A 16,569-nucleotide genomic window follows, 5' to 3' on the forward strand; every position below is an offset into this window, starting at 1 on the left:
TGATGGACAGCGGTTTTGGGGTCACCCACGCAGTGCCAGTTTATGAGGGATATTGTTTGCCCCACGCCGTCACCAGGTTGGATATTGGCGGCAGAGACATCACTGAGTACTTGAGGGAATTGCTTCTGGAAAACAGGCAATACTTCAGAAATTTCCCCGAAGGGAACAACATTGTGGAAGACATCAAAGTGAAGTTGTGCTTCGTAGCCCTGGATGCCCACCATGAGCAGAACAAGAGGTCTGAGGACTACCCAAAGGAGTATGAACTTCCTGATGGCAACAGGATCAAAATTGGTGACGCTCTCTTCCTAGCTCCAGAGATCCTTTTCACACCCAGCAACATTAAAAGAAGTGGGCAAGGCCTCCACAAAATGATTGCCAAGAGCATCAAAAAATGTGACCCCACCATCCGCAGCATGCTCTACAGCAATGTGTTGCTCTCAGGAGGTTCCTCGCTCTTTCCGGGATTAGACGAGAGGGTCTTTAAAGGGCTTGAAGCTCAAGTCCCTCAAGGGGTTCCCATAAAGGTCATAGCACCCCCAGATCGGTGGTTCTCAACATGGATCGGGGCCTCCATCATTACATCCCTGAGCAGCTTCAAGCAAATGTGGGTCACTGCTTCTGACTATAGAGAGTTTGGACCAAGGACCAAATGTTGTCCAGAGAAGGTGCTATTAAGGAGGGACTTGGGATTTTACATCACATACTATACCTGTAAACAACATCAACAGCTACAGCTACTTTAAAGCAATGCATTCACCTCTTTCAGAGGTTGAAATAAAAATGCCTTTGCAGGTTCTAACAAGTCACATGAGCTTTGTGTCAATCATTTCCTTGCCCACTTGCCTTAAACATGGCTTGATTCTTCGTGGTCCTACCAGGGATGGGGTAGAAATTCATTCAGTCCACATTCTGCTGTGGACCTACCTAATTTGCTCACCTTGAATCCAATACGTGAACTAAAATGCAGCTCTCCCTTTGAAATCCTCATTTCTTGGACTGTTGTGTTGCATTCTCCAACTCAAAAAGGTATGCAAAAAGAATATGAGGAAAATGTGATACAGAAAAATGTATATATTACTGAAACAGCATGTGAAGATGCATTGTGTTAGAAGACATTGCTTCCAAATGATTATTATTATTTATTAAATTTATTAGTCTTTTTTTTTGCCATGGCAACTTACAATATTTTAAGCAAAAATAAACTCAAACATACATTAAAAATGGCGTTAGAAATCTAAATGAAAATACTTTTTTTTAAAAAAATAGATTAAAACATCCCACCCACCCAAGAAAGCCATAGATAATTTGTCTGGTGCCTAAAGCTGTGTAATGATGGATAACCAGGTGAGCCTCCTTGGGGCGAGCATTCCACAAACAGGGAGTCACCACTGAAAAGGCCCGTTTTCGTGTTGCCACCCTCCACACCTCTTGAACATTTATTAGGAGAAAAGCATGCAGAAATGAGCATTTGGGGTGAACTTTCTTCTTCATTTTTTAAAAAGCAAAGTGTTGTGGGAATATGTCAAACTGAACTAAAGAATGGGGAAATGAAAAACTGATAGAATCTCCCACCCCTAAGACCTTGAGTGGTCTGGGAATCCGACCTTGAACTGTAGTGATCATTCTTCCCTACGGCTCCCAGGAAGAGTTTGGGTTCCTCTGCCCTTTGAATATCTCAAAAAGGCAGCCATATTAATGTTTGGGAAAGGAGAACTGACTTGTGCGTGTGGCCCTGAACTGCAGCACAACGGTGGAGAACCTGTGAACCCTCCAGATGTTGTTGCCCTCCATCTACCAGCAGCCCTAGCTAGCATAGCACATGGTCATGAGCTATGGGGATTTGGAGTCCAACCACATCTGGAGACTGCAGATTCTCCATCCCCGATGTGCCATTATATCTGAACGAGACAGTGCAGTTGGGTTGTATCCAATGTTAATCCTACTCCAATTTAACTGATAGGTTTTTATAGACATGGACAACTTAGGTCCATTAATTACAATGGAGTCATTCTTAGCTTTGTATCTTTGCTTCAAAAGACAAGAGTCATGATATCATTATAATGAGACTTAACTGGCGTACTAGGTGTGGAGAACTTAAGACTAAGGGCCAAACCAAGCCTCTAGGCCTCTCAGACCTCTTGTCTTCAGAACTCTCACTAGGCCACACCCCTTCATTGGTCCTGTTTCACACCCTGTGTTTTGAATGGCTGGAAAATGTCGTTGAGATCTGATAATGTATTGTCTGGACAGAGGCATGTGTGACTGTGTGTAGAAAGTAGCCTGTACAAAGGTAAAATTGGATTTGTGGCTCTCCCAATTTGACTCTGGCCCCACCCACCTCTTGCATGTGATCACCTCCCAAAGATTGCACAGAAGTCCTGGGGCTCAAAAATGTTCCCTACTCCTAATACCATAAGTTTATCTGACCATAATATACATATCCTCTGGGAAAACATTGAACCAGTTTGCCCTTCATTTACAAATGAAATAAATGTTAGCTACATCTAACAAGGAGTCTGAATCATCACACTGATTTTAAGGATGGGTTTGTTTTGACCTTTAAAGTTGGTAGTAGCCAACTAAGTTCTAATCAGAGTAAATGTCTTGAAATTGATGAACCCATATCATGGCTTTTGATTTCAGTGGGTCTACCCTGAGTGGGATGAACACTGGACACAACCCAAAAGGACATTTTCTTTATAATGCCTTTGCTTTGTAGGGTGAAATATAACTCTTCCACTGATGTGCCATTTCACTGCCCCTTTTTGACATCACGATGCATTTCTGATGTCATCTTAATGACCACCTCCATGTGGGCTGAACAGTGAAGGCAAGAATGCAAACAACTGTGTTGTGTTGGTGAGAGCTTTCCAAGCTGGTGTGGGAATTTCACAAGGGGTAAGAACAATGGTTCAGCCTCCATTCTTAACTGGGCATTTGTGAGAAATCTTCCTGATATTCCAGGCTGTCTGGGAGGCAGAGACACCATGGTTCCCCATGTCCATGGTGCTCTGAACCTTCCTTCTTGAGACGGGAATTGAAAAACAGCTGTTCATCAACTCTGAACACCCATTTCTGATGCTCTTTGTCATCCAGACCATCTTTACAGTTTCTTGGAGGAGAATCTGTTTCCCGGAGCATATGCAACATGTTTGTATATTTAAAAAGCCACTAGAGGAACGGGAAAGGGGGAAAGTTCCCTTTTTGTGACACTTAGAGATCTAGAATATTGATGGCCCAGTGTTCCATCCACAAAGAAAGACGGTAAAGTGGTTGAAAAACCCTGCTCCCTTCATCTTTGGGCATGTCTCACCACGCAAAGGCAGATCTTCCAGCCGTCATTATTGACAATGGGTCTGGGCTATGTAAGGCAGGGCTCTCTGGAGAGCAGGCACCAAGAACGGTTTGTTGCTACAGTAGTCGGCTACCCCAAGTCACAAGCGATCATGTTTGGTCCTGTCCAGAGGGAGTCTTATGTTGGCAAAGAAGCCCAAGCCAAGAGAGGTATCTTGTCTTTTAAATACCCTGTGGAACATGGAATAGTAACATCCTGGGATGACATGGAGAAGATCTGGAGGTACATCTACAGACGCGGGCTCAGAATAAGAGCCCACGAGAGACCCGTGCTGGTGACAGAGGCCCCCCTGAACCCAGTGCCAAACAGAGAAAAAATGACAGAGATCATGTTTGAGAACTTCCATGTACCTGCCATGTTTGTGGGCCTGCAAGCTTTGATGGCCCTCTATGCCTCCGCTCGCACAACAGGTTTAGTCTTAGATAGTGGAGATGGCGTCACTCTGACTGTCCCCGTCTACAAAGGCCATTGTCTGCTTCATGCCATTTCCAGGATGAATTTTGCCGGCCGGGATATCACCAGGTACCTGACGACGCTTCTCTTAGAGAGTGGCCACAGCTTCTTGAGCTCTGCCGAGAAGGAAATAGTGAAGGACATCAAGGAGAACCTATGCTACGTAGCTTTAGATCCTGACTATCAAAAAGGCAAAACCTTGGTTCATAAATATATCCTCCCAGATGGAAACCCTGTCCAAATTGGAGACCAGCTCTTCAGAGCTCCAGAGTCCCTCTTTAAGCCAGCAGATGCAGGACTTTCAGCACCAGGAATTCACCAAATGATCTTGGACAGTATTTCCAACTGCGATGGGAGCATTCACCAGAGCATCTGGAGGAACGTGATCATGGCGGGTGGGTCCACACTCTTCTCTGGCCTAAGGGAACGGCTTCTGAAGGAGCTTCGAGCACTTGCACCCAAAGGCATGCCGGCGAAGGTGGAAGCACCCGCAGATAGGATGCACTCTGTTTGGATTGGAGCGTCAGTGCTTACCAGCTTGGCTTCTTTTAGAGACATGTGGGTGACCCAGCAGGAGTACAAGGAGGTTGGCCCGACTGTATTGCAGAAGAAATGCTTCTGAGATGAATTAATGGCCAACTAGAAAAGAAGGGAAAAAAACGACACACACACACACAACGAACAACCAAAAAGAAAAATAGTCAATCGGAACAGCTGGGGAGTGGCTAGTAAAACTTTTCACAAAGGATCAATGTGTTGCAGTTTTATATAGCATGGTAAGAAAAGGTCCCTTGTGTGTTTGCTTAAAGAAAGACCCCTTGTTTGGTATATTTTTGACGACCCTGTTAAGTTGTTTTATATAAGCTGGGGAGGAGGGGAGTGTATTTAAAATGGCTAGAATAGCAAAATTGTTTGTTTGCCAGACTTTTAAACCCCAGAGAGTCAACCACCTTAGATTCTACAGTATGCCCACAGGGCCTTGGTTCTTTGCCATTCGCCATAAATATCCAGAGAATATAAAATGAACCAATAATGCAGAATGGGGTTTCGCTGAGCTTTGCCCCAAACACAAAGAGAGAGATTTGAATAGTATTATTGGAGAGTATTGCAGTGCCTGATGCGAGCGACTCCCCCCCCCCCCCGCCCAGCCTGTCGATTCAGAGCAAGGATGAAGAAACCTTTACAGCCTGAGGGCCATATCCCCTCATTGGCAAGCTTCTGGAGGCCACATCCCTGTGGTGGGTGGGGCCAGAGGCAAAAAGTAGGTAGAGCTCTTCTTTTCTTTGTACAGGGAAATCCAGATGTTTCTGTGTACATCCCTAGCACATATACATACACCCAGTGCTGGGTTATCAAATAGGCAGAATAGGCACCACCCTATGGGCCCCATACCCTTTAGGGGCCCCACACATCTTAGGGGCCACGTGACAACGGATCCAAATAATATTGAAAGAAAATTATGTGGGTGCCTGCTCTGCCCATTTGGTAACCCAGCACTGGTAAGAAGCAGGGTGTGGTGTGGTCTGGAAAAGGAATTGTGGCTGGATAAGGGACATGGCCTGGGGATGGACCTGAGGGGCCAGTTTAAGAGGTTTGGAGGGCCACATTCATTTCCCCGCCCGCCAAAGTTCCCCATCCCTGCTGAAAGTGAAGTTTCAGAATGAAGAGATTAAGCATTTGGAAAGTGAAGGTTCAGTGACACACTTCATCGTACGGCCTCGAGGGCCAAGGTGAGCTTGGGGGCTGCTGCCTTGCCAAGCTGATCAGTGCACCTTTGCCAGGGCTGTTATGAAATCCGATTCAGCGGCCGGCGGCCTTTTGTTCTCCTTCGGCGTGTTACGTTTTAGCAGCCCCGCTGGAAACGTGTAAACAAATGAGGTACAACTGTAGCCAGTTTAAATATTTTACAGCTCACTGACTTCCATATGAGAGGGGATTTACAGGAGCGTACGGGGCTCGACTCCTGCGCTGGTAATCGAACGCAGAGGCAAATCCAAAACACACCACCTTGGAAATTTGACACAATGGAGGAGCTCGACACTGGAGTTGAGGGAAGCCTTGGTTTTGGCTGCAAAATTTTGGATGTAACATGCTCTCTGCACTCACACCTTGCTTAGGGGTTTCCCATAAGCATCTGGTTGGCCACTGCAAGAACAGGATGCTGGCCAGGATTGGCCATTGACCTGATCCCCTATTTTAATGTAGATCCCCTTCATTCTGTGGTGGCTGGTCCATTAGTGCCAACGGGGCATTTCTCCACCAGTCTGCTCTCCTTGCTAACAAATAGCCTGGTGGGGAAGTTCATCAGCTTCCTCCTACTTAGTCTCAGCGTCGCTCCTTGTAGAACTCAGAAGGGTTCAAAATGGACAGGACAAAATCAGATTCACTTGTCTCTGCCTGCCATTGGCTCTGGTGCCACATACTGTGGACCTCACCACTTTCTGGCCAGCTAGACCCAAAGGGCACCAGCCATCACTGCCACCATTTCTTTCTTTTCTTTAATTTACCCCCTCCCTCCCCCAAAAGTTTCCTCAATATGAACACTATTGGATTTAGGACCTTGACGGCTGCAGTTGTTGGAGGACAGTGATTGATCTCCAAGGCATTTTGTGGTTTTTATACTGTGAGACCTGTGAGTATGGGGTGGTATAATAATAATAATAATAATAATAATAATAATAATAATAATAATAGAGTGGTACCTCAGGATTCGAACGGGATCCATTCCAGAGCCCTGTTTGCATGCTGAACAGAACGTAAGATGCGTCTACACATGCGCGGGTCGCGTTTTGCCGCTTCCACGCACACGCGTGATGTCATTTTGACTGTGCATGTGCGAGCGGCGAAACCCAGAAGTAACATGCTCTGTTACTTCCAGGTCACCGTGGAGCGCAACCCCAAAATATGTATCCTGAAGCATATTTATCCCGATGTATGACTGTAAGTAAGGGATGCGGGTGGCACTGTGGGTTAAACCACAGAGCCTAGGGCTTGCCGATCAGAAGGTCAGTGGTTCAAATCCCCACGATGGGGTGAGCTCCCGTTGCTCGGTCCCTGCTCCTGCCAACCTAACAATTCGGAAGCACGTCAAAGTGCAAGTAGATAAAATAGGTACCGCTCCGGCAGAAAGGTAAACAGCATTTCCGTGTGCTGCTCTGGTTCGCCAGAAGCGGCTTAGTCATGCTGGCCACATGACCCAGAACTGTACGCCGGCTCCCTCGGCCAATAAAGTGAGATGAGCGCCGCAACCCCAGAGTCGGCCACAACTGGACCTAATGGTCAGGGGTCCCTAATGACTGAAACAACAACAACAACAACAACAACAACAACAACAACAACTGTTCATATCTGTGGCTGGGTGTCCCCAGATCCTAACCCTACACCACACTGGCTCTCATTCCTGCCAATGGACCTTTGCCTTGCTTTGGGAATGAAAGAATAACAAAATTCCCTCAAAGGGAAAGATGTGTGAAGGGTTGTTGTTTTTCAAGAAATTACGATGATTGAATATGAATATTTTACACACCCAAGTTCAAAACATTGTTTTTCTTGGATGCCTCTGCCGCCTTTCATTACAGAGCAACCTGACGTTGCATAACTGAGACGTATCCCCTTTCACATCTGCGGGAAAAGGAAGGCTAATGAGTCCCGGGAAAGCTAACTCGCTGCATGTGTGGTGGCAGGGGCGGGGGGCAGAGAGGAGAGACGACGGCGCTCAAAAATGTTTCCAAATTAAATATATATGTATCTAATAGTTACATGTAACCACTTAATAAAACCTTGGTAGCAGAGAGGGGCGCGGGTGGCGCTGTGGGTTAAACCACAGGGCCTAGGACTTGCCATTCAGAAGGTTGGCAGTTCAAATCCCTGCGATGGGGTGAGCTCCCTGCTCCTGCCAACCTAGCAGTTCGAAAGCACGTCAAAGTGCAAGTAGATAAATAGGTACCACTCCAGCAGGAAGGTAAACGGCATTTCCGTGCGCTGCTCTGGTTCGCCAGAAGTGGCTAAATCATGCTGACCACATGACCCAGAAGCTGTACGCTGGCTCCCTTGGCCAATAAAGCGAGATGAGTGCCACAACCCTAGAGTCAGTCACGACTGGACCTAATGGTCGGGGGTCCCTTTACCTTTACCTAGCAGAGAGTGGACGAAAATGAATGTGTAGTGCCACTCAATGCACAGACCCCGGTAAGATCATAAGAAGAGCCAAGAGCCCATCTGATCCAGCGTCCTGTTTTCACAATGGCCAACCAGATGCCTGAGGGACGTCTGCAAGCAGCACCCAAACACAAGAGCAAGGGCTTCCCAGCAACTGGTATTCAGAAGCATTCCTGCCTCTGGCTATGGAAGCAGAGCATCATGGTCCCAGCATACATCTCTTCACACTTGATTACAGTACTTTGATATGCATTTCCCATTTTATTGCCGTTCAGCCAGTATTTGCTATTTCTACATAAGAAGAATAATTTGCATCTCTCCACCACCAATCCTTGGGGATGATTTTGAGTCTCGCAGCACCGTAGTATTTTTAGTAGCATGTCATGAAGGGACATAGCACACTGTTAGAGCATCTGCATGCATGTGGAATGCCTCCGGTTCAATCCCTGGTGTCTCCAGGTAGCGCTGGGAAACTCTCCAGTCTGGAACTGCAGAGACTGACTGCCAGTCAGTATAGACAAGGGATGAGAGACTTGTGTGGCCCTCCAGGTGTTTTTGGACTCCCATCAGCCCCAGCCAGCTTGGCCAATGCTCAGGGGAGATAGGAGTTGCAGTCTAACAAGCATCACAGGTTTCTGATTCCTGGTGTAGACCATTGGTGTTCAACTGGTATAGACCTATGACCCACCTCTGGCTCCCAGTCTGCAACACCCGTTTTCACATATTCAGTTTTGATTTGTACTTCGCAGCACTAATAATGCATTTTATTAATCCTAAAACAGCCATTCACATGGCAATATGCATAGGGTTAGCACAGCGATACTTCTAAGTGAAAACAGGTGGTTTTTAAACTTGTTCTTAACCTGAAGGCTGGGAAGCTGTTGAAAACCAGAGGTTTTTATAGAAAGGCTCACTCACAATGTTAGCAAGGGACCTGGGCTTGTTTGTTCTTCCAAAACCCATTCCAGTGAAGGGAGATGCTAGAAAAAAGCTCTTGCCACTTGTGGAAATTGAGAAAATGTCTCCTCAGAAGAATGTGTTTTGGCCCAGCCCATACCCTCCGACATTTCTCTGATGAAAATAGGGACTTCCCAAGGAAAAGTGAGACATTCTGGGATCAAATCAGAAACAGTGATGGCTTCTGTAAATCCAGGGCTGTCCCTGGAAAATAGAGACACTTGGAGGGCCTGCCAGCCCACATATAGTGCCCCTTTCATTTGGTGAGCCTTAGCTGGAGTCCAACATGGCGGCGAAAGCTTTGTTGTGACCCTCCTGGGATGGCCTCACAACCCACCTGTGGGTAGACAGTACTGAGCTAGTCTGACTTGACATAAGGCAGTTTTCTGAGTTCCTGGTGCATCAGCCAGGGATGCCTCTCCAAAGCTGACAATATGAAGCAGGTGGTTGTCTGCTATTACCTTTAGTCCTGGACATATTTTGAACAGATTTGGTTTCAATCTGATAATGCAATCAGTTTGATCTGGGGTTGTTCAAGTCTTAACCCAAACAAGCCTTATGTTATTGCAAACGTTTTGACCTCAGTTTTTGATGTCACAGGAAAGCAATGCGTTGTCAAAATGTGTGTGTGTGTGTGTGTGTGTTCGTGTGCGCACGCACATTAAATTCCCCCAGCCCCCCAGCCCCAGTAGCTCCAAATGGCACACACCATGAACATTGGAGACTAACCCTCTTTATGTTTTAACAGTCAAGTGGGAATTCTCCTGCTCTCAGCCTGTTCCAGCTGGCATTGTGCTTCATCGAAGCTCTAATATCAGTGTTGCCTGTAACATTTCCAACACTTTCAGGGACGGATTATGCAAAACTAAAACAGATCTTTCTGCTGTAGGGATTGCACAGCTGCTGATATTACAAATATCGCAGAGTGGGAAAGTCCCTTCTCGGCAAGAATTCATCCCGTGCATGGTTCCCTTGACTGCCTGCCATTAAATATATCTCTATATTGGGAAAGCTCTTGATAGGGGAGCTCCCAAAAGCAGCAGATAATGATTGAGCATGCCCAGCAGTTATGGAACACATGGCTGATGGATTTCTGGTGATGGGAAGAACCAGGGAGTATCCTATAAGGGGGCAAGAATCTAGCCGGCCAACCATGAATAGGAGCACTCCACACTGCAACATGCACTAGTACAGTACTACTACTAGCAGTAGCAATAGCAGTAATGAAATGATACAACTGGATAGCTCAGTTGGCTAGAGCATGATGCTGATAACGCCAAGGTTGCAGGTTCGATCCCCGTATGGGACAGCTGCATATTCCTGCATTGCAGGGGGGTTGGACTTGATGATCCTCAGGGTCCCTCCCAATTCTACGATTCTATGAAAGAAGTAATAGTAGGTGTGGTAGTAGCAGGCTGGGATGTGCACTTGCACACTGACCATGCCTCTTGCCTCCCTGAATGGAGGATACAGAGGAATGTGTGAGTACCGTATTTTTCCATGTATAAGACTAGCTTTTTTAACCAAAAAATTAGGTTTCAAATTGGGGCTCGTCTTATACACGGGTAGTACTGAGGGGTGTTTTCTTAATTTGGAGTCCCAAAAAATAGGGGGCATCTTATACATGAAAAAATACAGTATATGGAGAAACTGATTTACAGTGCAAAGATAAGGTTGGCATTTGTTGCTCCACCCACTTTGCTTCTGGTCCCACCCACCAGTGGCAAGTGGCCCCCAGAAGGTTTCTCACAAGGGAATGTGGCTCTCAGGCTGCAAAGGGTTACCTTTCCTTGGCTTAATACCAAAATAGATTTCAAAATGGGTTTTTTTGGGGGGTGCACACCAATTTGGAGGGGGAAAATCCCTGTTCCTGTCCTGTTATTCCTGTTGGTGTCTGGCATCAAGTAGGAGAAATCCCTGTGACTAATTGTGTACCAAAACGCTTTGCTGGCTGCCCACAAATACTACACAAAGTGGGTTTTTAAAAACCCAACAACAACAGAGGCTCCTTTTTTTTATTCCACAAACAGTAGGTGGTTCAGCTGCTGATCTCCCCCCCACACACACACACACACTCCTTCACAACTAGGTAGAGCTTTTGTTCCTCTGCAAGCCTTCTTTACACCATGCCAGTAAAGATGTAGCAGATGATATACTTTCCGAGTGACACCTTGGGCCTCCTGGAAAATAAAAACCTGCTTTAGACCTTCTGGGACAAATCCGTGGATTAATAACCTTTTTCCTCTGGAAAAAAATGTTGACTTTTCATGGGTTCGCATTCTGGGTGGTTGCCTTGAAAAGGTGTAGGTGGGAGGGGAAGGAGGCTAATAATAATTTTATTAAAAAACGCATTCCTATGTGCCAATGCCATCTCAGATGTGATTACAACTGTGGCTGAGCCAGTACATTACCCTCCGATATTGTAAAGATCCGTTTCCGACTCAAGACGAGAGCCGCTTGCATTTAAGTCACTTAAAAACAGCCGCATGGCTGATCTCACTCAATTACTTTTTAGAAACTTCCCAGTTCACTCTATTTAACTTTATACTATGGGGAAATGGAACTCTTTGTCCTGCTTCCTCTGACAATATAAAAGGATGAAGTTGATGCAAAATGGCAACTGCAGCACAGTCAAGGGGATTTTGCCTCCCTTGTGCAAATGGGGATCGTGTGGGGCTATGAAAATAAAAGTGGGGTTGGGGGGAAATAACCAAGAAATGAATTCAGGTGGTTTGTGAGCATCAGTCATACAACTCAATCATAATGGAAGTCAGATTCATCTGCTAGTATTTGGGGATAGGCAAATCTGTCAATTTCTGCTTCTCATTCTTCCAATCGTCTTTCTTCCATTTATATTTCACCTTTCATCCTACGGAGCTCTAAATGGCCAGGGTTAGTAGCTAATGGCCAGGGGTGATGGGAGTTGTAGTCCAACAACCTCTGGAGGTGCCACAGGTTCCCCACATGTGAACTACAATTTGTTTTACTAGCTCTTTCTCTCTTACTGTGTTTCCAAATGTTAGGACGCTTCAGCAATGGGACCAAACCCTTAAAGGGTGGTGTCCTGATTGCTGGCGATCTCTCTGTACATTGGAATGAGATGCCCATCAAGGGCTTGGAGAATATGTAGTTGAAGATTAGGAGGGTGAGAATAGTAATTTGGCATTTGAGACAAGATTGGGAGGGGAAGAAGCAAAACCCCTAGTGGAGTAGGGTCTCTCATTTTGGGGTGAACGTGGAATAGACGATGTGCCACCTTGGTAGTAGGAGGCTGTCCTGAATGTCTTCACTCATACTCTGCTCCTGGTCAATCAAGTAAACATCACAAACTCCTCCAGAGCTCCACACCCTCCAACATTTCTCTGATGAGAATAGGACCATCCTAAGGAAAAGTGGGTCATTCCAGGATCAAATCAGAAACCTGGATGGCTTCTGTAAATCCACGACTGTCCCTGGAAAAATAAGGACATTTGGAGGATCTGGGTTCTCTAGTGCAAAATTAATGAATCCTAATTGAGCTGCGCCAGGAATGTTTCACTGCTTAGAGAAGTAGAGTGTAAAAGTCTATAATTTATGTACTGGCAGTTTTCTTTTTTTCAAAAATTTTTATTGGTTTTCCAAATTTTAAACAAACATAAAAGAAAACATTACATTATTAAAAAGACAAACAAACATGTATCCTGTTAAAATCCCAATTTAGTTATCATTGTTAGGTGACTTCCTCAGAGCCCTCCAAACTGAATTTCCATAAATCTCATTGTAGCAGTTTTCCAATATCCACTTTCAAACAAATTTAACTTATTCAAATTACCATCTTAATATCTTTTCATATGTACTGGCAGTTTTCAAGGTGAGGTGCTCATTCAGCTCCCTTTATTGACTCCCCAGCATGTACTTCATGCCAAAAGTGCATGGCCATGGCTCGGTGGTTAGAACATCTGCTTCACATGCAAAAATTCATTGGGTCAATCCCTGGCATCTCCAGGTAAGGGCTAGCAAAAGCTCCTATCTGAAAATTCTAGAGAGCCAGTGCAGCATAGAGACAAAATTGAGCTAGATGGACCAATTGACTTTGCCAGTGCTTTGCCAGCACCTGGCCCTTTAAGTGAACTCTGATTTGCACCAGCAAGGGATTATAAGAGGCTACACCTGTGGGAGAAGGATGACTGGGCACTTTCCATTTGTCTGCCTGATGGGCAAGATGGAGCTCAGCTGCTGCATCTCTGGCATAATGAAGGGTTTGGAGACAGACACAGAGTTTAGAAAAAGCCTCAAGTCCTTGCCAAGAAAGAGGAGAAGCTCAGTAGAGAGAGGTAAGAGACAGACTATAATAGCTGAATGAGCCTCAGGTCCTCTGCTGGATGGGGCTAAAGAAGGAATATAAGCACCCTATGTTTATCCAGTTTCCCTGATAAGTCTCCATGTGAGTTCTGGACTTAAGCCTGCCAAAGGCATTGAGGCAAGGCATTCCTGTCCTCATTTTGAAGAGCTCCCCATACCCCACTATCCCTGAAACGACTCAGAGAATTCGCAGGGGTGGACTTCAGTAATTTTCCATAATAAGGTGCCCTGTGTGAGGCAGAAGACTGGCACTCCCAAATGGATCTTCTCAATTACAGAGCTGCTCAATTTTTTGCCCTCTTGGCTCAGTGTTCTGTGCGAGGGAACCACCCACACTGCCCTAAATCTGGTGCTAGAATTGGATTGCCTCTAGGATCTGGGGATTTACTCCTCAGGAGAATGGAGTGGACAAGGGAGCCTTGGAAGTTCTGGAAGGAACCATTACTCTGAAGTAGCCACTCTGGAGAGGAAGTTGCCAAAAGACCTCCAGGATATGGGCAGAAGCAAGTTCATGGAGCAGCTTTCCTGAAACTGAGTCTTCCTTACAACAGACCTAGAAGTAAGTTGGTACTTTTTTTTAAACACTGACACACCCTTCAGTTAGGTGTAGCCCGTGTCAGATACATAGTATGCCTTCTTTTTCATGTGACCCTGGGGTACAACACACAAGCAAATCTGCGCATTGAACCATCTTGTTAAATGGTGCTGGAGTTGTGAAACCTCTGGCCAGCTGAGCTGGTGCGGCAATGAGGTAAAATGTGTGGGCATTTTGACTGTCCAGGGAACAAAGCCTTCAGAATGTTTGCTGTGTAACTTCTGTTAGGGAAGAGGTTAGTTAGTCTAGTAGAGATTAAGAGCTGAATTTTGGAGCTCTGGCCTAGCTTGAAAGACCCTGGGAAGCAAGGAAGCAGAAAAGCAATATATTCATGGGTATGAAATGTTGATGGAAGGAGGAAACAGTTGGGTAAGGTTTAAGCTGTTCTTGTAAGCATCTATGGCGCATTGTGCTGGGAACCGGATACTGAGGCTCTCTGAATCTTTGTTCTGATGCAACAGGGCAGTTTTAAAATGTTTCCCCTTAACTATCAGCAAATTGAAAGGCTACATGTTTATTTATAACTTGGTATCAATTGAAATCATGAGTTAATGTGCTATGGCTATGATATAAAGCAGAGATGGTGAACAGAATACTGTCAGAGATGAATCCAGAATTTGACCAATCCTGTCTGGGCCACTTTTGACTGATGGGCGGGGCTGGCCGCCTGCTGAACACCTAATATCATGTGATTCTAATTTCAAGCTGTGGTTGAAAAGGACACTCTTCTTTTGCTGCTTGAAGTAAGTGGGTTTTGAGTTTGTCACCCTCCGTGGTGATAAGAAAAAGGTGACAAGGGCATCAAATTCAGAAAGCACTGTATTCAAGTCACCGCTGAAAATGAAGATTCTGGAGCCTGCTCAGAGTACTGAATTCTTCCTTTTGAATTTGATACCGTGGCTTTACCTGCCCAGCACCTGATGCCAGGTGGGCATGGCATTGCCAAAGCAATCTCATGGGCCAAATGGGAGTCCTGCCAAGCATACAAGTCTACTGTACTGAAGCTCAGCAGTTCTGGGTGTGGACAGTGTCTGTTTATAAGACCATCTTGGCGTCTCATATAGGCTCTTTGGGTTTTTCTCCTGAAAGAAAGCTATCATATAAATAAAATGGGTTCTAGCCACTAAGAGATGACCTAACCTGGGGAGAAAACAGGAAAGACCTGATGAAGAGAGCACAGCAGAGGTTATATTTTCTGAGAATCCTACGGAAAAACAATCTCTCAAAGGACCTGTTGATGGCATTTTACCATTGTACTGTGGAGAGTGTATTAACTTATGGTCTCTGTGTGTGGTTTGGCAGCTGCATGGTCAGGGGGAAAACAATGCTGTCCAGGGTTGTAAAGACTGCAGAGAGAATAACTGGATGCACTCTTCCCACCTTGGAGCAAATCTATGCTTCCAGGTGCCATAAGAAAGCTGCAGAGATAGCGCAGGATAGTGCACACTCTGGAAATGATATTTCAGCTTCTGCTTTCTGGAAGAAGGTACAGGGTTATAAAGACTAGGACTAGCCGCCTGATAAACAGTTTCTACCCAAATGCGATTTTGGTTTTAAACACATTGTAAGGAGTCTGTATGGGAGTATATTGTATTTTAAAATGGGGTATCAGAGTTTTTAGGGGGCTAACCAGGTTGGGATAGCTGGAATAGCAGGCTTGTTGGACTTTGAATGCCATATGTAGATTGTTCCATTTCGTTGTTCTGTATGGGACAATGACAATAAAGATTATCGTATTGTATCATTAGTTATACCTGAAGTAGACTTCTCCCTCCTGAGTTAGTAATATCCATTAACTTCAGTGGACCTGTTCTGGGTAGGTCTAACATTAAGTCCAACCCAATGATAAAGAGACAAAATAAAGGATACTGGTGTTTGGGGATAATTCTCAAAGGAGCAAGAGGTGGGAAAGACATCTGGCTGAGACCCTGGGGTACTGCTACCAGTCAGAGTTGACAATACTAGGTGACAATGGACAAGTAGACTCACCTGGCATAATGAGGCAGCTTCCAGTGCTTCTCTGAGTTCATTTGGTATCATTAATAAGCGCTCTCTCTCTCTCTCTCTAAGCCTCAGCTGCACAGTCTACATTATGGGGGTAATAACACTGACCTATCTTGCAGAGTTAGGGGCAAGGATTACTGATACATGTCAAGAGCTTTCAGCCTTTGAGAGTGCTATCTGAAATGCCCTGCAGGTTTCCACAGCCTCCTTCAATCAACTCGGTAGCTAGAGCCATTGAAGAAGATACAGCTTGATGGGAATCAGGCATGGCTGGGGGGTGGGGGCAGGGAGGTATTAAAAGGATCCCCCTCCTCCGCCTGGGTTTTCTGGAGCAGGGCAGCCCTCCCTGAGGTCTCCTGATAGCCAAACATGATTGATTGCATCTTCTTTAAGGTCACGTCTAAGAGTCTTTGGCCTCAGGGTGTTCCTGGTTTCTGCCCTTTCCTGGCTGGCTGGCCAGCCAGCCTGAGCCTCCAGACGTAGATTGCTTCTCTTCCTATTGGAAAAGTGATTTGTTGTCAAAGAAAGAGGAGCATTGACCTGGGCTGATTAAACAGGAGAGGGGGTTGGTGGGAAAAGAAAAAAGCTGAAGGTTTTGTCGGTAGGTAGGCAACCTGTACGGGTGAGGAGAGAGGTGTATGGCTTGACTGGTCGATTGATGGAATTGCGCACCTTCTGGTGAGCAAGCCTCTGGCATATCTGC

The 16,569-nt window shown here is 45.6% G+C and overlaps 1 protein-coding gene and 1 pseudogene across 2 annotated transcripts in view; both read left to right on the forward strand.

The window, feature by feature from the left end:
- Positions 1-809, forward strand: part of LOC309375796 (actin-1-like) — a 4,766-nt gene extending 3,957 nt beyond the window's left edge. The window contains 2 exon segments of the mRNA XM_081921720.1: positions 3-650; positions 652-809. Of these exon segments, the coding sequence (XP_081777846.1) occupies positions 3-650; positions 652-678 (675 nt within the window). The 3' untranslated portion in view covers positions 679-809.
- A 1,997-nt stretch (positions 810-2,806) lies between these two features.
- On the forward strand, positions 2,807-4,559 carry LOC309376384 (actin pseudogene; annotated as a pseudogene). Its single transcript has one exon. The product of its transcript is annotated as an actin pseudogene (transcript).
- The last annotated feature ends 12,010 nt before the right edge of the window (positions 4,560-16,569 follow it).

Source organism: Podarcis melisellensis, assembly GCF_964234715.1.
Source record: "Podarcis melisellensis genome assembly, chromosome: 8".
In the NCBI taxonomy this organism is placed as follows: domain Eukaryota; kingdom Metazoa; phylum Chordata; class Lepidosauria; order Squamata; family Lacertidae; genus Podarcis; species Podarcis melisellensis.